This window comes from Capra hircus, chromosome 18, assembly GCF_001704415.2.
Source record: "Capra hircus breed San Clemente chromosome 18, ASM170441v1, whole genome shotgun sequence".
Classification (NCBI taxonomy): Eukaryota; Metazoa; Chordata; class Mammalia; order Artiodactyla; family Bovidae; genus Capra; species Capra hircus.
Window position 1 is genome coordinate 45,814,824 of NC_030825.1, and position 20,665 is coordinate 45,835,488.

A 20,665-nucleotide genomic window follows, 5' to 3' on the forward strand; every position below is an offset into this window, starting at 1 on the left:
AGGAACCTGGTAGGCTGCAGTCCATGGGGTTGGCAAGAGTCAGACACAACTGAGCGACTTCACTTTCACTTTTCACTTTCATGCATTGGAGAAGGAAATGGGAACCCACTCCAGTGTTCTTGCCTGGAGAATCCCAGGGACGGGGGAGCCTGGTGGGCTGCCATCTATGGGGTTGCACAGAGTCGGACACGACTGAAGCGACTTAGCAGCAGCAGCAGCAGCCAGTGTTCTTGCCTGGAGAATCCCAGGGACGGGGGAGCCTGGTGGGCTGCTGTCTCTGGGGTCGCACAGAGTCGGACACGACTGAAGTGACTTAGCAGCAGCAGCAGCCCATAAACTCAGTCTTTTAGGGAAGACAACTCCCTCTTTCCCATTCTTGGTAAGAGATACATATTCAAGCACTCTGCTCAGGCAGAAATCCTAGAAGACATTTTTGATCTTTTCTACTCTCCTCTTTCACTTAATTAGCAAGTCCTACAAGCGCTACTGTGGTCTTCCCTGGTAGTTCAGCCCGTAAAGAGTTCGCCTGCAATAAAGGAGACTCCAGTTCGATTCCTGGGTCGGGAAATTCCCCTGGAAAGGGAAATGCTATCCACTCCAGTATTCTCCACTCCAGTATTCTCGGGCTTCCCTGGTGGCTTAGACAGTAGAGAAACCGCCTGCAATGCAGGAGACCCCGGTTCAATTCCTGGATAGGGCAGATTCCCCTGGAGTAGGGCATGGCAACCCACTCCAGTATTCTTGCCTGGAGAATCCCATGGACAGAAGAGCCTGGAGGGCTACAGTCTATAGGGTCACAGAGTCGGACACGACTGAGCGACTAAGCACAGCACAGCACAAGTGCTTCTGCAAGCATATTTCAAATCCACCAAGTTCTTACATCTCCACTGCCATCAACCTGGTCCTCCCCATCTCCTGCCTTTCCTTCTCAGGCCTAACGTCTCCTGGACACCCCTGCTACCTCGAGGAAGCCTACCTGCGGTGCCCACGTGCCTGGGCCTTTCCATCAGTTCTGTCCGGCCAGAGCTCAGCCTCTGCCCGGCCTTGTTTAGTACTCCGCCATAATGTGTGTTTGCACATGTCCCTCTCGCCAGAATCAAAGCCTCAGTAGAGCAAGGAGTAAGTCTAGTTCATGGCCACAAGTGCAGGGCGCAGAATACCGCGAAGCAACTCCAGATAATACAAACGAAATGAGGTGCCGCCAAGGCCAGAGGCAAATTCTAATACAAAACCAAAACACAGAACTAGATTTGAATCGGTTTTCACATAGGGCTAAAAGAATACACAATGACCAGGGTTTGTACTAGAGCCGCAAGGAAGGGCTGTTTAGCTCTTTACCAAGTACAGAGTTTTCTCTTAGAGTGAAAACCTACGCCCATGTGCGGAGAAGAAATATTTTTTAAAGACGTAACTGGATTCACCAGGAAAATCTGGCGACATCCCAAAGCGACAGAACTCAGCTGAGCAGGCAAGCACTGCGAGCACGGAACACCAGCTCCGAACCTCCTGGGGGCGCTGACTCAGCCATCCGGGTTTCTCTTAGCCTGCGCACGCGCAGTCTGCCCCGACCCGGAGTCTGCGCACTTTCGCTCACATGTCCATCCCAGACGTGCGGGTAGAGGCGTCTGCAAGTTCGCCGGTCAGGAGCCGGCGGCTGTCTGAGCGCGGGGACATGCGCACACGTGCACCCCCGGACGTGCGAGCCCACACGCAGACGCGTGCGCACCCCCGCCCGCTCGCTACCTGCGCTGGTCCCGCCTTCCCTGTGCTTAGACGCGTGCGCACCGCCCCTCTGGAGAGCGTGGAGGGTGCCAGGGGATTCGCGGAGTTCCGGGGAACCGCGACTCCTCACCCTTTCCAGGTCACCGTGACTCAGCATCCTCGGTGGGTGCGCCGCCTCGGAGCAACTCCCGAAAATCCATCGGCGTGTATCGCCCCACACCCGACCTCCTTCACACTCGAGCCCCAGAACTGCTGCTACCCTGTCCCGGAACCTCCCTTTGCCCTTGTCCTGGTGATCTCCTGGTCTCCATGCCCTGCCTGACTCCTGTCCAACGGCCCTGAATTGAGGCCTGACTTAGGTCCACCCTTTAATCCACCCCTCTATCTCGGTTCATAGCATTTTGCCGAGGGCATTTGAAAGTGCCTGGCACTGGAGCGGTCTATTGAACTTTGAGAGCCAGGTTTTCTTTGGATGGTGGTTGTCAGCCCCGGGTCTGGATGCATAGAACCCTCTGAGAGAGCCACTTCTGGTACTGTGCGGTTTGCAGACAGGGCTTGGCTCAGCATGCGGAGACGATTGTGGGGATGGTGATAGAAAACAGGTTTAACTTTCATCTGTATATGGTTTAGTCACTAAGTCGTGTCCGACTGTTGCTCTATGGGCTGTAGTCCACCAGGCTTCTCCGTCCATGGGATTCTGCAGGCAAGAATACTGGAGTGGGTTGCCATTTCCTTCTCCGGGGGATCTTCCAAACGCAGGGATCAAACCCAGGTCTTCCGCATTGCAGGCAGATTCTTTGCCGACTGAGTTACGAGGGAAGCCACTTTATCAATATAAATATAAAATTACCTTAATATTTTTCCAAACTGCAGACCTCACCCTACTCCCCAAGGTTTGATTAGAGAGGCTACCTCCACACCCCAGTGTCTGATCGTTGCCCCCTCCCCCGCACCCCCCCCCCCCCCCACACACACACACACTGCACCTTTCCTGGTAAGAATCTCCCTACTGCCCTACTCAGATGCTCAGATCCAGTCCAAGGGGAGCAGTGTTGATCCAGTGGTTGTATTCTCCTACCTCTCTGCCTTTGCCTATGCTGCTGTTCTTGCCTTTGGAAATGTCATTCTTGGCCATTTCCTCTTGTAAAATTCTACCCTGTCAATCAGATTTACAGGCTTAATTGATGTGCAAATAGAAGGTGGGGGAGGGGTGGTGGAGAGGGCCTGAAAGAATTGCCTGCTTCTTCTCCTTCCTGGTACCCTTTCCCCAAGGCTGAAGAGTCAGGAAGTGGCCCAGGACAGGGCCAGGGCAGGGTTGTGATTAAGAACAGGGTTCAAGACTGGGGCAACCTTGAACTGATTCTCTTCTTGGTTTAGCAGAATGGCTATTTTCAGATTTCTTAGCTTGTCTGTTATGTGGAGAGGATAAGGGATATCACTCATGGGGTGCTACGAGGGGTATGTGGCAGAGAATTTAGCGCAGAGCTCTGCATGCGGTAAACTAGCAGGAGCAGGAAACTACCCATACTTTCCTGCTAATATAGAAAATCCACATAACTGGAACTTCAACGTACAATGTTAGAATATTACGGGGAGATCTGAGAATAGGTGGGAAATCTAGAATAATTGAAGCTGCTGGGAATCACAGAGGCCAAACTGCTGGAGGTGTACATTATAGAATGTTAAAAAGAAGATGAAACCTCTAAAAAGGTAATCATTGGAGGCCTTGCCTCCTTCCTCTTTAGGACCTAAGCTGCTCCTGTGGGTTTCAGGTGAATGGAAGTGGACATTGGGGAGGATAGTGTGGCAGGGGGCAGGTGAACACCCATAAAATCTTTGGAAAGATTGGGAGTTGTAAATGACAGCTTAGCTTAGAACAACATCAAGATGAGGGGAAATCAGTGGTTCGTGCAGCAGCTGCAGACTGAGGTGGCCTGGCCCCAGGAACTTGGGTGATGGGGTTCACTCTGCCATCTCTCTGGAGGTCCTTCTCTTCATGGTCTGTCCTTTCTGACAGGCAGCTTAACACTACAAAAAAAAAAAACTTGAGTTTTTCCTACTGGCTTTGGGCCCCTGTTTGGCTGTCTTGGGCTTCCCTGGTGGCTCAGATGGTAAAGAATCTGCCTGTAATGTGGGAGACCCAGGTTCAGTCCCTGGCTTAAGAAGATCCCCTGGAGAAGGGAATGGCTACCCACTCCAGTATTCTCACCTGGAGAATTCCATGGACAGGGGAGCCTGGTGGGCTACAGTCCACAGAATTGCAGACAGCCGGACACAACTGAGTGACTTTCACTTCTGACTACTTAGGTCATGTGTTCATCTCTGGCTTAAGTCATATGTTCATCTCTGATTTAGTCAAGGAGGCAGAGGAAGAAACCCAAGGGTGAGAGGTAGTGGCTTTGGATCAAGACAACAGATAAACAGACGTCTACTGTGATCACTGAAAAGAGCCTGCTTGAGAAAAAGGGAGGCAGTGGCTCCTACTGTCGAGAGTCATCAAAGGAATCATAGAGCAAGTGGATGATATGGGTAATAGCTACTGAAACTGGCCTTCCTGTTGGATGGAGTTCTGTTCTGAAACACAGGATTGAGGGTTGAGAGTGCTGTTCTGTGCAGATAGCTGGTTGGATGGGAACTCTGATTGGAGGGTTTCTCAGAAACTAGTGGAACAGATGCTGTTCAGCACTGTCAGGGTTCTGCTGGATATGGGAAGCCCATTTAAACCTCAGAGTTGACAGATGACCCAAAACTCTGGACAAATAAGGGCCATGTGGCAGGGCTGTTCCCTGCAAAGTCCTGTGACCATCTCTTCAATCTCTGACCCCTCTCTCTTTTCCTTATCTTCAGGAACCCAAATAATTCTGGGCAGACAGAGAAAGGCCAGAAGTGGCAGTGACAGCATGGTACTGGGAGGTAGGTCAGAGGAAGATCTAAGCCTAGGACTGCAGCAGGACAGGGCACACTCCTGGATGGATGGTGTTTCTGGGGGAACTGGCTGATGGAGAAGCTCAATTTGAGTGCACAGTCCTTGGGCCTCTTCTCTCTGACTACATTTACTCCGTCTTACCCACACTCTCCTCTAGGGTCATGACTTCAAATGCTATCTATTCACTCATGACTCCCAAGTTTTTCATCTTGCCTGAACCATCCCTCCTCATACTCCAGACATGAACACCCAACTCAACACCTCCACTTAGATGTCTAATAGGTTTTGAAAACTTGTCAAAAATAAGGTAATGATCTTCCCTGTAAAACTGGCATTTCTCCAAGATGCAATGGCAATTCCATTTTTCCAGGAATTCAGCTAAAAAAAACCAGATGTTATCATTGACTGTTCTTTTTCTTTCTCTTACTTCTTCACTCATATATACAGATCACCAGGCCCAACTCCTCCTACCTTGACACCTTCATTCCTGGTCTGCATTCTTGCTGTAGCATCCTGTCTGTTGTCCTTACTTTCATGCCTACTGAATTGTTGGTCTGATCCTTTGGTAAACATGTCAGATGGTGCCCCCCCTCCTTTGTTTAAACCTTTCAATGGTTTCCCATCTCTGTGGGAATAAAACTCAAAGTTCTCACAATGACTTCTCGCCTTCCTTCCCTCTCTGACCTCATCCTTTCACTCTCCCCTCATTCACGCCGCTCCAGCCACACTCGCCTTTTGCTGTTGCTAAAATATCAGCGTGCTTTCCTCAGGAGTTTTGCAGCTGCTCTTCCCTTTGCCTGAACACTTCTCCCCCAGATATCCAAGTGGCTTGCTTTCTCACCTTCAGGCTTTTGCTCAAATGTCACCTCCTTAGTGAGTTTTGCCTTGACCATTCTGTTCAGAATTGCATCTTCTATCTCCAGCACTCTTTTCAGTTTTCCTTTTCTCAGTAGCATTTACCAGCATCTGATAAGCCATATATTTTACTTGTCACCTAAGCAGCCCGAACACCTGGAACACTGCCTGTAACACAGAAGGTGTTGGAGGGAGTTAAGTGAATGAATGAGTGAACGAATGAACGAATGAAGCAGGCAGGAGCTCGGCCTCTGTTCCCCAATCAATTCCAGGCAAAGGCTGGTGGAGTAGCAGCAGTCCAAGTGGCTGCCAGTTAGCAAGGAGAGAAGAGCTGAGGTCCCGGATCCCCGGCTGGCCGTGGGCTTGGTTGCCCCCGGGGCGCAGACGGAGGAGCGGGACGGGACGGGGCGGGGCCAGGGGCGGGGCGGGCCGGGCGCCTGCGCCATAAAGCTCGCCGCGCTCCGGGGCTCTCCGCCTGTCGTGCGCCGCACTCCACGCTTCCTCGTCGGCGCTCGCCCGGGTCCGTGTTCCCAGCCACTCACGCCATGGCCGCGCTCACCCAGAACCCGCAGTTCAAGAAACTGAAGACGTGGTACGAGCAGCACGGCCCTGACCTCAACTTGCGCCGCCTTTTCGAAGGGGACAGGGACCGCTTTAACCGCTTCAGGTGCGTGCGCGGACGGGAACGGGGGCGCGGACGTGCCGCCCCGGGAGGCGGCTCGCGGGGCCGTGCGGTGCAGGGCCAGGGCCCGGAGGGCGGGGCGGCGGTCCCCGGGGTGGGGGTCGGCCGTGGATCCGGGCCTGGGCCCAGGCTGCACTTCGTCCTTGACGCCTCCTTGAAGCAGGTTTCCGGGTGCTCGCTGGAGGTCTCGGGGCCCCGGCAGCTTCGTCTGGAGGAGTCCCTTTCCGCACGCACCCCCCGCTTCCCTTCCAGGGGGATCTCTCTCTTCCCTCCCCTACCCGCCCACCAGTCTCGGCCGGCTGAAGCAGCCCATCCTTCCGCGGTTGTGAGCAAGGGCCCTCGCTGACGCAGCAGGCGCGGAAGGGCTGCTCCCCACTTCATGCGATCCTGGCTTAGAACGGACCATCCGCAGGGTGTGGTCAGGGTGGGAGAGGCCCGTGGGATTTGCGGGGAGCCGCGGTGGAACGCTGGAGAGGTGGGGCTGTGATTCCTGCCCTGGAGGCTAGATCTGGAGACCCGTGATCAGGGGTAAAAGAGGAAATCTTGGGGGTTGGGAATGGCGAACCCATTGGTGCAGGTATTGGGCAGGGGAGATCTGTGGCGCCAGATTTGAGGCCCCTGATGGCCAGCCCTGTCCTCCGGGGCATTCCCTGAGTAGGTTGGGTTAAGGAGCCCTGGGCCAGAATGGTCACTCCCTGGCCAAGGCGATGGCAGGGCCCCCAACTCTGTCTTCCCATCCCCCAGCTCAGTTTTAGCGGAGCAAGGGCCCCTCACCCAGTGTCTGCAACTTGTGCTGTGCTGCTCCTGCTGCAGGTCAGCCGGGTGGGCGGGCAGCTGACAGAGGACACCACTGTGCTGGCCAGCTGAGGCTTGTTTGGATTTGGCACGGGGAGGATGTTTTTTCTGGAAGTATCTTGTCAGGGAGCTGTCTGGGGTGTGGTGGGCAGCTTCTGCTATCTTTCTGCAGCTTGAACCTCAACACCAACCATGGGCATATTCTGGTGGACTACTCCAAGAACCTGGTGACGGAGACTGTGATGCAGATGCTGGTGGACCTGGTAATGTTCTGCTTTGGAAGGCTTGACTGGTGACCCATGATGTGGCAGGCGAGCAGGGCTCCTGGCGCCCCCAGATTCCTGAGCATCTTTACTTCCTTCTCTTAGTGAATCTCAGTCACTGCCTGTGTGCCCCTGCCCCTGGCTCAGGTTCTCACTGGCAGCCCAGGGGACCCAGTGCCGGGATATCTGAGCAGACCCTTCCCAGGCAATGGGGGAGGGCGCCAGGCTGCAGCCGTCCGTCAGTCCCACTGGGGATCTGCACCAAGCCTTGTGCTTGGGGTCTTGGACTCTTGACCGTCGTGGGTGGGACCGGGTCTCAGTGTCTTCTCTTCTCAGGCTAAGTCCAGGGGTGTGGAGGCCGCCCGGGAGCGCATGTTTACCGGTGAGAAGATCAACTTCACTGAGGTGAGCTGGCCAGTGGACAGCAGTCTCTGCACACCCTCCACAGCCTCTTGGTTCCCTTTGGGGTGCGTCTGACTGTTAGCAGCATCGCCTTGTGTCATACTCCTCCTCTTAGGCAATGCTTTTGCTTAACGAGGGACCTGAAGGTCTGTTTCCTCAAGCAAGTTGCAGGGCCCAACACACCCCAAGACACACCCCATGGTGTGTCTTCTCCAAGCCTGCAGTCTAGGTCTGGTGAGCCTGGATGACGTCCAGTGTCTATGTCTGCCTGGGGACAGCAGCTCTCAAGCCTGCAGGGAGAGGGCATCTCAAGACATGGTCAGAGAAATTAACTCTGACCTGTTCTTGCTGCAAGTTTTATTAGTGAAAAGCAGACTCCTGTCAAAATCAATCTCCTCAGTGGGAGGAGTCAACAGGAAGCTATGGCAGGGCCAGGTCTGGGTCACCCTGTTCCTGAATCGCTGTGGAAGCCTTGGAGGCTTAAGAACCACTGAGCACGCAGAGCGTCATCTTCATATTACTAGTCTCTGTTTACACACGGGGAACTTGAAACTCGGAGATCAAGTCACTTATCTAATGTCATTCTCTAAGTGGCAGATTCAAGATTCAAACACGTCCTGTCTTTCGCTGCTGGGCAGTCTGAGGGAGGCTGCAATCAAGGAGGGCTTCCTGGAGAGGTCATTTCATTGTCTATAGAACATGGCTCAGAAGTGAGGTTGGACAGGGTGAGGGTGGTGTGGCATGAAGCCCTCTACCTTAGCGAGCCGCTCCCTGGGCTAGAGTCCTAAGATCATCCCTTCCTGTCCCTCCAGAGTCTCAGATGTGTTTCTTTCAAGGCCTCTGCTGCCCGAAGCTCGATGGGACTGTTCTCACTTGATAAGGCCAGCTGCCTGGCGCCTATCACAGACTTAGGATCTGTTTTGGTTTCCGGTGGTGGGTGTGATGAAACACTTGGTGAGGGAAGGTTCAGTTGCCTGCTATGCTCCACTTCCAAGGGGCCAGGACACTTTTCAAAAGGTGCCAGCAAGCACCATGAACTTTTTACCAGGAAGATGAGATTGGGCATCATGAGCGTTGGTCCTCTGTAGCCGCTTACTGCTTGTCTCTGGCCTGTGTGGCCACCAGTCTGCCTTCGCTCACTCCATTCAGCTTTCCTTGACTTTTTATGCCCTGAACGTCCGGGGGTCATCGGGGCCTGTCCTAGGCTCATTCTGGTCTCTCTCCCCTTGTGACTATCTGGAGCACATAAAGCAAGGGGCACTTGCCATGCTTCCTCCCTCCTCCGGATCCTGGGGGTGGTCCCTAGTTCCGTGAACACACAGTGGGTTCTCTGTATGAGTCCAAATGCTTAACAGACCTTAGGGCCTGAATGTCCATTGGGTGCAGCTGGGTGTGTGGCTGCACTGGGGCGAAGGCCTTCACGCACTGACTCTCGCCCCCAGGATCGGGCTGTGCTGCACGTGGCCCTTCGGAACCGGTCAAACACACCCATTTTGGTGGATGGTAAGGATGTGATGCCAGAGGTCAACAGAGTCCTGGAGAAGATGAAGTCTTTCTGCCAGGTATGGGCTGGACTTCCCACTAGCCGTGTGTGCTTGTATTTGGGAATCTAAGGGTCCCGATGGGCCGCCCTTCCACTCTCCTTGGAGAGGACCCCAGCTCTCAGTAACCTGAGGTGGGGGCAGTGTGTGTGATTGCTGGCCATGGGGGCTCTGCTAAGGCACGGATTCGCCAACCCTGTTCTCGAGGAAATCACTACTAGCAGCTGTGGAGCAGCCTCCTTCTTGAACTGTAATAGCTGTGGGCTCACGGTGACAATCTGGCCAGGTCAGAGATCTGAAAAGCAAAGTGAGGCCTCTGGAGGGTGGAACAGTCGGGGAGAGACTTGCTTTTTGTAACTTCTTAAGTCATGGATCCTTATTTCCTGGTCTAGAACTCGATAAAATTTAAAACTTAGGATTTTCTTGACCACACCCCTGCCAGATTTCCAGAGGCAGTCTTTATTTACTGTGAAATCTCGCAGAAGTTTCCTGTGCATGCGCTAGCCTGTCTGTCGTCTCTTTGAAGCACACACACCCACACACGTGCACACACATGCAGCTTGTCCCTGCTGCAGCATTAACGCACGTGGCTGTGCCTCCTCCTCTGTGGGTGCTGGGGTTGCCTCAGAGACCTCCTGGAGAGTTCCCCACATATATTGCCGTTGCCTCAGTGTCTACGCCAGGGATGGTTCTGCAAGAGTTCGTGATGTCCTTAAGCCTATAGTGCAAGGGTGATATCTGTGGGCTGGACTGTTTGGGTGGGCCTGTGCATGTCTGTGTGTGTGGATGATGCGTGCTCTGGGAGTGATAATCTAAGCTTTGGTCAGCTTTTCCCTGAGAGCAGTATCCACCATGTGTGGCTGGTCAAAGTCTGGTCACTTTGGGTGAGAGCCATCTTCTGACTGAAATAGTGGGAGGCGATCTGGGCATCCATCCTAGAGGCAAAGGCAGCCAAGTCGGACTTCACGCGGTGAGGAAGGCTTGGGATCCTGATTGGAATCTGAATTCCAGAATGTCCCTTCACAGAGGTTGGTGCTGGTGATGGGCTTCGGGTGGAGGAGAGGGCATTTCCGCCCCCCTTCATGGATCACAGCCCTGTCGTGGTCAAGAGGCTTTTGTAACTCAGTGAAGCTATGAGCCATGCCATGCAGGGCCGCCCAGATCAGACGGGTCATAGTGAAGGCAAGAGGAGAAGGAGGCGGCAGAGGACGAGATGGCTAGATAGCACCACCAACTCAGTGGACGCGAATCTGGGCAAACCCCAGGAGATGGTGGAGGACAGAGGAGCCTGGCGTGCTGCAGCCTGTGGGGTTGCAGAGTGAGACACAATTTAGTGACTGCACGACAACCACAAAGGGTGTTTCCAGCTGTCAGGTGTGAGTGCAGGAACTGATGTGCTCTGTGTGAAGCATGGTGCTCTGCTTGGTCAACCTTGGTGTGCAGAGGCATGCCAGATGGAGAGTGTGGCACTGGTTGTCTGGGAAGCTGTTTCCAGGAGAACCCTCCCTTACAGCTGGCTGCTGGAGTACCTGACTCAGACTGATGGGTATTTATAGTACAAAAAAGCTGCTGAATAGCAGCATTTCCCTGGTGAGAAACACTCCCCAGGGCTGTGCTCGCAAAAGTTCGCCAAGATTGGGTGAGAATGTTCACTGTGACCTTGATTGTCATGGCAAAACCTGAAAACAGCCTGCCCTTGGTTATCAGAGGACTGACCAGTAAAATCAGTGTGTGTTCATACCCTGTAGTCCTGGGCACCATTGGGAATTAGGGACCTACAGCTGCTTTGACCTGCTCTTCTGTTCAGGATATATTGTGAAGTCAAAAAGGGAAGTTGCAAAACTGGTGGGTTTCGTTAGACACCATCTGGTCAAATAAAGGGTAAGTGTGGTTCTAGTAAAGATACACAAAGTTTCCCTTTTCGGATGCTGTATTATAACAAAACTGATGATGAGATTGAGGGTTGAAAAGCTGAGTAATTTATTTTTCTTTCTGTATTGATGGAAAAGTGTTCATGGCAGTTGATTATTATCTAAAAGAAATGTTACCAGGTCTTACTGGTTTTGGGAAAGCCATGTGTATTAGTTTCCTATCAGTGTGTAACAGATGACTCAAGAATTTAGCAGCTGAAAACAACAGTCAACATTTCGGTTGATTGGTTCTGGCTCTGGTCTTACAAGATTTAGTCAAGGTGTTGGCCCAAGGTCACATTCATCTGAGGGCTTGATGGGGGCTGGAAGATCTTCTCCCAAGATGTTTCACCAGCAGTTAGTGCTGACTTCTGGGAGGCTTTAGTTCCTCACCTTGTGAACCTCTCCACAGGCTATTTGAGTGTCCTCATTATATTGAATATTTGCATGGTTACACTCTGGCGGCTTCCATACTTTTTAGAAACCTCTGAAAGTTGAATACAGTAGTATCTTTTACAGATAGCTTAAAAAAAAGAATAGATATTAGCAGGTCCATAAGTATTTCTGTTCCCTTCTGATATCTGACATTGTTTCGCTATAATAAAGAAAAAGTTTAAAAGGAAAAAGACCATGAAAGTTCTATGAGTGAAAGAAAATAACTCCACGCTGTTATTTCGTAAGCTTGTTAGTATAGTTTTATACTCCTAGGGGCTTTTGATCAGTGTTCTTGTCTCCAAAAGCATTCTTGAAAAGTATCTGTAGTTTACTTAGACATACCATGCAGTTGTTCCTTGATGATTATATATTCAGCATGGAGCTTTAAGCTCCATTTTATCCCAACATGGATGTATGGAAAGCAGCTGCTTTGGGAAGAAAGTATGAAAGTAAGGTTGAAATGCATGAAGTAAGGTATGGGCTTCTCTGTTGGCTCAGTGGTAAAGAATCCATCTGCCAGTGCAGAAGACATGGGTTCGATCCTGGGTCAGGAAGATCCCCTGGAGGAGAAAATGGCATCTGAAATTACTCCAATGATCTTAGCAAGAAACCCACTGCAGTACTCTTGCCTGGAAAATCCCACGGGTGGAGGAGCCTGGTAGGCTGCAGTCCATGGGGATGGCAAGAGTCGGACACGACTGAACGACTTCACTTTGATTTTTCACTTTCATGCATTGGAGAAGGAAATGGAAACCCACTCCAGTGTTCTTGCCTGGAGAATCCCAGGGATGGGGGAGCCTGGTGGGCTGCCATCTATGGGGTTGCACAAAGTTGGACACGACTGAAGAGACTTAGCAGGAGCAGCAGCAGCAGCCAAAAATAAATAAATAAATTTTTTAAACAGGGAAAGTAAAAGATGTATCTATTATGATTTGGATGACATAGCTACAGAGTTTTCAGGCTGTTACAAATTGCCTGTCTTCTTACTGCTTACAGTAAAATGCAAGCAGAGAGAAATAAACTTAATATAGAACATTTAAACAAAAAGAAGCCAGGAACTGTAGGATTTGAAAATTCCCAGCCTCTCCAGGCAGTAATTGCTTCCGAAATTAAAGATGGATGTGGGTTTTTGGCTGCAGAGTTTTCTCTGGTTGCAGTGGGGGAGGCTGTCTTGTTGTGGAGCACGGGCTCTAGGTGCTTGGGCTTAGTAGTTGTGGCACACAGGCTTAGTTACCTCGCGGGGTGTGGAATCCTCCCTGACCAAGGACTGAACCCAGTGTCCCCTGCGTTGGCAGGCAGATTCTTAACTACTGGACTACCAGGGAAGCCCTACTTCACCCTCCCCCGATTAATGCAGGCAACAGTGTTATTAAATTTTCTTTCACTATATAACAAGGATTTTCTTTCTTGCAATTCCCAATAATGTTTTCCTCCTATTTCTTTAAATCTACATCAGCAACCCCCTCGAGGACCTTTAAACCTCTGCTAACAGTCTATTCCAGGCTTTTATTAACTCTCCTGAGGGCTCTTTTAGCTTTTACCCATATTTCTAAATTTCTTTTATGGTAATACCCTACTTCTAGTGCCAAAATCTGCACTAGTTATTTATCATATAACAGATTGCACCAAAACTTGATTTAAAATAGCAGTAAATATTTACCATCTCGAAGTTTCTATGGAGGCTTCCCAGGTGGCGCTGGTGGTAAAGAACCCACCTGCCAGGGTAGGAGAGGTAAGAGCCATGGGTTCGATCTCTAGGTTGGGAAGATGCCCTGGAGGAGGGCACGGCAACCCATTCCAGTATTCTTGCCTAGAGGATCCCATGGGCAGAGGAGCCTGGTGGGCTACAGTCCATAGCGTTGCAGAGTCTCACATGACTGAAGTAACTTAGCACGCACGCACACATACACAGTGTCTGTGAGTCAGAGATTCAAGCTTAACTGGTTGGTCTTGGTTTGCGGGGTGGGTGGGGGGGGTCTCTCTTGAGGGTTGTACTCAAGATGTTGGCCAGGGCTGTATCTGAAGGGTTCTGGAGGATTCTCTTCCAAGGTGGTTCCTACTCGTGGGTGGTGAGTCAGCACTGGCTGTTGGAAGAAGGCCACCGTTCCTCACCACAATGGCTTCTTCACACAACCAAGTCTTCTTAAAATGTACATGGTTTCCCCAAAGTGAGTGATCTAAGAGAGCGAGGCAGAAGCTGCACGGTCTCTCATGACCTGGCTTCCGAAGTCCTGCTCCATCACTTCTGCAGTATTCTGGTGGGTTCACAGCCCTGTACTGGAGAAGGCAATGGCACCCCACTCCAGTACTCTTGCCTGGAAAATCCCATGGACGGTGGAACATGGTAGGCTACAGTCCATGAGGTTGCAAAGAGTCGGACACGACTGAGCGACTTCACTTTCACTTTTCACGTTCACAGCCCTATACAGCACGGGGGGCTCCCTACACCCACACCTCTGTAGGGCTCACTCTGCACCCACGCCTCTAGAGTGTGTGGTTGAGGAGGCAGGACTCCGTAGGAGCACGTGGAGGCTGGCTGCATGTCTGTCGTTCTGTCCCTGGCACAGACTGGCCACAGTAGTTGGCATTTCACATCTCTTGGCCTCTGTCATGTTAGGTTCTGCTGGAAGTTCATTCTTCTTTTGCAAATTCTGATAATGTTGCTGGTTATGAGATGGGGGTATCACCCCTCCCTCCTACCCTTACTCATGATGGACGAGGGTCTAATTGATGATGAGAGTCTAGTCCCTGCCTGAGTGTGGCAGGAATCTGACACTGTGGTCTCCGTAGGCCTCTCTGAGGGCCTGGAAGTTGGAACTAAGGTGTAAGGATACAGAAGTAATGATGCTTTTGAACAGCGGTTTATACTTGGGGGTTTGGGCTGATGGCATCTCCCTGCTCTGTGCCAGCGTGTCCGGAGCGGTGAGTGGAAAGGGTACTCGGGCAAGGCCATCACGGACGTCATCAACATCGGCATTGGCGGCTCTGACCTGGTAAGGAGAGGGCTGCTTTGGGATAGAGGAGGGGGTCCTATCCGGCCTTGGTTTCCCCAGAGATGGGACCTGGCTGTTCTCACCCCTTGTGGAATCTTGTTTTCTGATCCTCCATCTCCCCACAGGGACCCCTCATGGTGACTGAAGCCCTCAAGCCCTACTCTTCAGGAGGTCCCCGGGTCTGGTTTGTCTCCAACATTGACGGGACTCACATTGCCAAAACGCTGGCCACCCTGAACCCCGAGTCCTCTCTCTTTATCATTGCCTCTAAGGTACGGGCTTCAGCCCCGACCTGTCTCCCAGCCCTGTGTGTGCTGGGGTGGGAGCAGGGGTGGGGGGAAATGGGTGCTTTGCCGCTGCCCTGCACACTGGACCCTCCTGCCTGAATGAGCTGTGCTCTGTGGCTCGGGTGGGCACAGCTGCCTTCAGACCATTCCTTATCTGGTGGCCATCAGTTCACCCAGTGAAAGCCCACACTGGTCCACGTGTGCCTCTGTCTGAGGCCACACCCACTCACTTGGCTGAATCTCTGCTCAGCCCAGGACCATTCCTGTCTCTCTCAGAGATTTGTCCCTAATGTCTGCTCCTTTCTTATCCCAGAGCCAGGCCCAGATAACGTAAGCATTTGCTTTTTTGTCATTTATACCCTGTTTACTCTTATCCATACACATTAAATATTAAGAATAATTCCATCTGGGTTTTGAGATACAGCCAAGTCTGGGCTGAAGGAGTCCCAGGCCACAGCAGCTCTCCTGGCTGACATTCTAACCTTTGACCTGTGGTTCCTCTGTGAAGTTCTGGAATCACAGAATGACACTGGTGCTTCCAGGCCTCTGCCCCAGACACACACCAGTCGGGGCTTTGAGGACATGTGGGTGGAGGTGATGCGGAGCAACTCACTGACCCGCACTCGCTACTCCATGTGATAACTGGGCATCCACGTGGCCTCCGCTGCTGAGCTCTGGCTCAGGGCCGTATCAGCTGGGGACCAACTGCTGTACTCTCTGCCCGCAGACCTTCACCACCCAGGAGACCATCACGAACGCAGAGACGGCGAAGGAGTGGTTTCTCCTGTCGGCCAGGGACGTGAGTGCTCATGGGCAGTGGGCAGGCCGGGAAGGACAGAGTGGGTCTGCCCAGCCCTGTAGCCCTGTTTCCCCTGAAGTTGGCAGCAGGAGGCAGCCTTTCTGGTTAAGATGCTTGGCTTTGTCAGCCCAGACAAGCCCAAGGTGCAGACCCTGCTCTAACTGCTGAGGGCCCTTTCCTTAAGGCTACTGGCCCTGCGGAGCCTCTCTACCCCTGGCCCTGCCGAGTTTACAGGGGAAGCACCCTGGGCCTCGTGTGCCCGTGAGGTAGGATGGGCCAGCCAGCCTCTGACCCCTCTGCCTATTCTGCCTTGATTTGGGCCTCCTCCAGCAGCCTCAGAACTGAGGACTGGGGGCGGTGGGCCCCACCCAGGGCCTGGGTTTCTCCAAAGGCAGGAGGGTCACTGTCCCTGGGGGCGGTCCCCAGGGTGAGTGTGGTCTAACTTGGCTTATCTCTTGCAGCCTTCTGCAGTCGCGAAACACTTTGTGGCCCTGTCTACCAACACTGTAAGTGCCCACAGGGGTTCTTGTACCACCACCCTGGGTTGGGGCCCCAGCCAGGTCAGGGTCATAGCCTTTCCAAGTAAATGAGCTGACGTGTGTTGACAGCATCAGGGATCTTGGCTCAGCCAAGACGGATTGCTTGCCTATGGGGGATGTGAGTTGCAAGCCATACTTGCCACTTCTGCAAGGCAGACGAACTGCTGCTGCTCCCTGAGGGGCTTGCAATCAGTGGGATCACATCAACCCCACCTGTTTCCCGGAACCTGACTGATAACCACAGCATTCCACACGTGTGACCTCCCTTGGCCTCTGCCACTGGCCTCCCCCCAGACGAAATGTGCCAGGTACAGGTGGAGGGTGGTTGTTCAGTCGCCAAGTCATGTCCAGTTCTTGCGACCCCATGGACTGCAGCATGCCAGGCTTACTTCTCACATAAGGATGTTAGTTAAGCCCAGTGAAGGGATGTGAGTTTGCCCAGTGATTGTATGAGTCAGTGATGTAAGGATTAGAACGTGGTTACCCATGTGCCAGCTCCTCCTGGCCCCAGGTTGTGCAAGGTAGGGTTGGGGGCAGGCCTGTGGGAGTTGGGGCTTTGCTCCGGGAATCAAAAGGAAGGCAAACCTGGTTGAACGCTGGCTGTGTGGTGGGCCTTGGGTTGGGCGGTCTGAGCTGGAAGCACACCCAGGTTTTCTGGACCCCTACTCCTTCCATGCCACCCCCACCCATGCCTCCAGTGCTGACCTGCCTGTGAGAGGAGACAGAAGGACATCTTAGGGCTGGCTAGCCACAGCACAGCTGTCCGCCTCCTGCAGGTAGAGCTGGTCAGTAGGGCGTCTCCTGTGGGGTCTAGGGAGGGGGCTGCTGACGCTGTCTGTGTAGAGGACAGAATAAGATTGGTCATCTCCTGAAGGCTTTCTGGGGCTCAGTCACCTTCCCAGCATCAGAAGGGCTCGGCAGGTGTCCAGGTTGTCTGTTCCCTGGCCTGGGAGGTGGCCCCTGCCTGTGCTCGGGGTCCAGCCCGGGGCCTGGTTTCCCCGATATCCCGGGAGTTGGGTCTGGGCGGTGGCTCTTGCAGAGCAGTGTGAGGGAGGTCCTTGGAGTGAGTGTGCAGCTCCCCTTCAGGAGGAGGGCTTGGCCAGTACCAGGCCACCGATGTGCTGGGTGTGAGCTGGCCGGACATCTGACTCTGGGGTGGGCGTCTCCTGGTGCTGCCCTGGGCTCACAGGCAGCTCCAGCCCCGCCCCAGTGAGGGCTCTGTGGAAGGTGTGTTGCTCCTGAAGCTTGGACAGCATGACTCCTCATGCCTGCAGGTTTTCGCGCAGCTAATCCCGGCTTCTTCCTTCTCTCTCCCTTTGCCCCTTTTTAGGCCAAAGTGAAGGAGTTTGGAATTGATCCTCAAAACATGTTCGAGTTCTGGGATGTAAGTAATGGCACTTGCCTGTGGTGGGTGAATTATGTCCTTTACTAAGTCAAGCCACAGATGAGGGGCCCATGGAGTCAGGTCAATGTTTATTGAGCACCTGCTGTATGCCTGGCTTTGGGACAGGCCAGGAGGTCCTCAGGGAGCAGGAGCAGCTTCGCTCAGTCAGGATATGGCCCCCCTCCCACCGATGGGGGCTTTCAGGGCCAGGGTGACACCCCCCTGGGTGCCTGCAGTAGCACCCACAGTGGGGTAACCAGAGCCACCCCCATCCCCCTCGGTGAGCTGAGGTTGTGAGTTATTCTCAGTAATGACCTTTCTCTAAACCGCAGCCGCAATCTGTAAAGGCCAAGGGGCAGGGCGAGGCAGGAGTGTGACTGGGCAGGCCTGGAAAGGAGCTGCAGGGCAGCTGGAGGTGGCAGAGAGGAGGTGCCAGGCCTGGGGCTGGGTGGGGCCCGGCTGGGCAGCTTGCAGAGCCAGCACTGCTGAGGGGCAGAGCTGTGGGCCAGTCTAGCCACGGTGGTCCCACAGGCTCATCTCTGCTGAAGCCACCGTGGGTGCCAAGCAGCGAACCAGAGTTGTCCCTGCGGCTGGCCTGAGTCCAGCCGTGGTGTAGGAAAGGCTCTGGCTGCAGAATGCAGGCAGGCTTGGGATGCAGGGATGCAGTGCAGCGAGTGGCGTGGGTGCAGTGGGTGTGGCTCTAACACATGACCTTGGCAGGTGTACCTAAGAGCAGCCTCTAATCGAGGGATTTCCCCTTGGGGCTGATTCCAAGCCTTTATACCGTAAGCTCTCTGCTGAGTGGCAGCATCTGAAGATGTAACCTCCTTTGAAAGCTGTAAAGGCCTTGGAGTCTGGGAGAGAATTTAGCCTTCGTGCCCTAAGGCGTCTCTTGTGTGTAATGAGTTAACTTCTTTCCAGAATGGGACTAGTTATGTACCATCCTTGGAAGAATTGAGAAGAGTCACTCAGATCCTTGTCTGCGTCGCATGGCTCAGATGAGGAGCCCCGGTCGAGAGAGACTGTGCAGCTGCTAACAAATGCATGCATGCCTGATACAGGAAGGGGCGCCATCCTCCTCCCTGGGATCTCGAGCTTGAGCAGGTGGTGGTCAGGGCCGTGCGGGGGCTCCCGTGAGCCAAGGAGCCCGGCAGAGCGGGGCTGTGTCCTGGTCTGGGTTTTCACTGCGTGTAACCACCCAGTCTGAAGAAATGAGTTGAAGTGGGGCTTAAACAGAGACCTGGGTCTCCCAGGTAAGGCCTAGGAACATGGAGCTGGGACTGGCTAGTGAGGTCCAAGTGCCTGGAGTGGGCACAGTGGAGGCCTCTGGGCCAGGCATACCTGGAGGGACCTGCTTGTATATTGCTGCATTGAGAAAGTGACATCTGAGGAGCCAGGAACAGGTGAAGTTTCTGGACCTAGGGTCTCTCATTTGAGAAAGAATCATCAGAATAGATACAGCGATATTGTGCTGGCCGCGAGGTAAGATCAGAAGAGTCCAGTCAGGCGTAGGCATGTGTAAGTGGTGAGGCCTGCTCATCTGTGTCCAGGGGACGCAGCCACGGTCCAGGGTCCATGGGGCATCCTTGTGTGTCGGGCTTAGGCAGAGGTGAGGTGGTAAACTGGGGGGTCTGTCAGGGCTCAGCCAGAGTCAGCATATATTGGGGGGCTCATTTTGGCTGTTGATGTCTGAAGAGGAGCCAGAACAGGTGCAGGTGATGTCTGAAGAGGCAGCCCCAGGATGGGTAAAGGTACAGGGGAGATTCTGGAAGAATTCAGATGCTTATTCTGTTGAGTGGTGTCTGAGGAGCCAAAATTACGCACAGGTACTTAGACCTGGATCCTGAGTTCAGGATGAGTGTATACAGTGGGATCTCTCTGACTGGCTCTGAAGAGTGAGCCTCAGGTACTGGATGGCTGATCACTCAAGCGAGGCTGTTAGAATTCAGATGAGACAAACATGGAAAAGTCCCCGAGCCAGGTCAGCCTCCGTGTTCTCAGCATCCTGACCCAGTGAGATAGGCAGAGCTCAGGGTGTTGTCGAGCCCCCTGGGGTCCCGTGACCAGCCCAGGACGTGTCAGTGGCACTGGGGTCTGGCTGGGGTAGGGTTTGAGGTGCCCAGATGAGGGAGTGACAGGAATGTACCTGGTTATCAAAGGTAAGGACTGGGGAGTCGGGGCAGGTGAAGACAGGTGAACTGCTGAGGAGCTGCATCACTGAGATGTGGTGTGAGAGGCTGCTGCTGTTGCTGCTAAGTCGCTTCAGTCGTGTCTGACTCTGTGCGACCCCATAGACGGCAGCCCACCAGGCTCCACTGTCCCTGGGATTCTCCAGGCAAGAACACTGGAGTGGGTTGCCATTTCCTTCTCCAATGCGTGAAAGTGAGGTCGCTTAGTCGTGTCCGACTCTTTGCGACCCCATGGACTGCAGTCTACCAAGCTCCTCCGTCCATGGGATTTTCCAGGCAAAAGTACTGGAGTGGGTGCCATTGCCTTCTCCAGGTGTGAGAGGCTAATGGTAGACAAAGGTCTCTAGAAGTGCCAGAGGCACAGACCACTCAGACCCTGTTTGGCACCAGTGGGCTCTCACCAGGTTTCCCTCAGGCCATGGCAAGCAGCCAGGAATCTGTCAGGTCTCTGGGAAAAGTCTGTTCAGGTTAGGTTTGTACAGCGGGGTCTGCTAGGGGTCATCTGTAAAGCTACATCTGTTTGAGGTCTCAGAAGCTGGAATCAGACGAGGTGTGTATAACTCGGTGTCTTGGGGAAACCTGAGGAACTGAGATTAGACAACATCTGGGCAGAAGCGGATTGGTCAGATAAGGACACTGGAGCCAAAGATAGTTAGAGACAGAGCTGAGTCTGACAAGTGGGCTTAGAAATCCACGATTGGCCCCAGGTCAGAACTGTGTCCTCAGTTGTTGTCTGAGCAGTTCTGGTGATGCTCAGGGCAATGGCCCAGGGGCCCCTGGGAAAAGATTGAAAAACTGGAGTCGGGCAAAGAGATGGAGCACTGCATCCGTCCATCTGGAAGGTTCAGGAATTTTGTCTGTCTCAGGTGTGCAGAGCAGGTATGTCAGGTAAGGTTGGAGGAGTTGAGGCGAAAGACAGGTTTGTACTCCTGGTTCCCGAACA

At 53.2% G+C, this 20,665-nt stretch overlaps 1 protein-coding gene across 1 annotated transcript in view; it reads left to right on the forward strand.

Annotated features, from left to right (window-relative positions):
- The window catches only part of GPI (glucose-6-phosphate isomerase), a 28,762-nt gene continuing 13,323 nt past the window's right edge, over positions 5,227-20,665 (forward strand). The window contains exons 1-9 of the mRNA XM_018062294.1: positions 5,227-6,170; positions 7,153-7,243; positions 7,580-7,648; positions 9,088-9,207; positions 14,441-14,524; positions 14,650-14,796; positions 15,539-15,610; positions 16,072-16,116; positions 17,480-17,533. Of these exons, the coding sequence (XP_017917783.1) occupies positions 6,049-6,170; positions 7,153-7,243; positions 7,580-7,648; positions 9,088-9,207; positions 14,441-14,524; positions 14,650-14,796; positions 15,539-15,610; positions 16,072-16,116; positions 17,480-17,533 (804 nt within the window). The 5' untranslated portion in view covers positions 5,227-6,048. The remainder of the gene's footprint in view (positions 6,171-7,152; positions 7,244-7,579; positions 7,649-9,087; positions 9,208-14,440; positions 14,525-14,649; positions 14,797-15,538; positions 15,611-16,071; positions 16,117-17,479; positions 17,534-20,665) is intronic.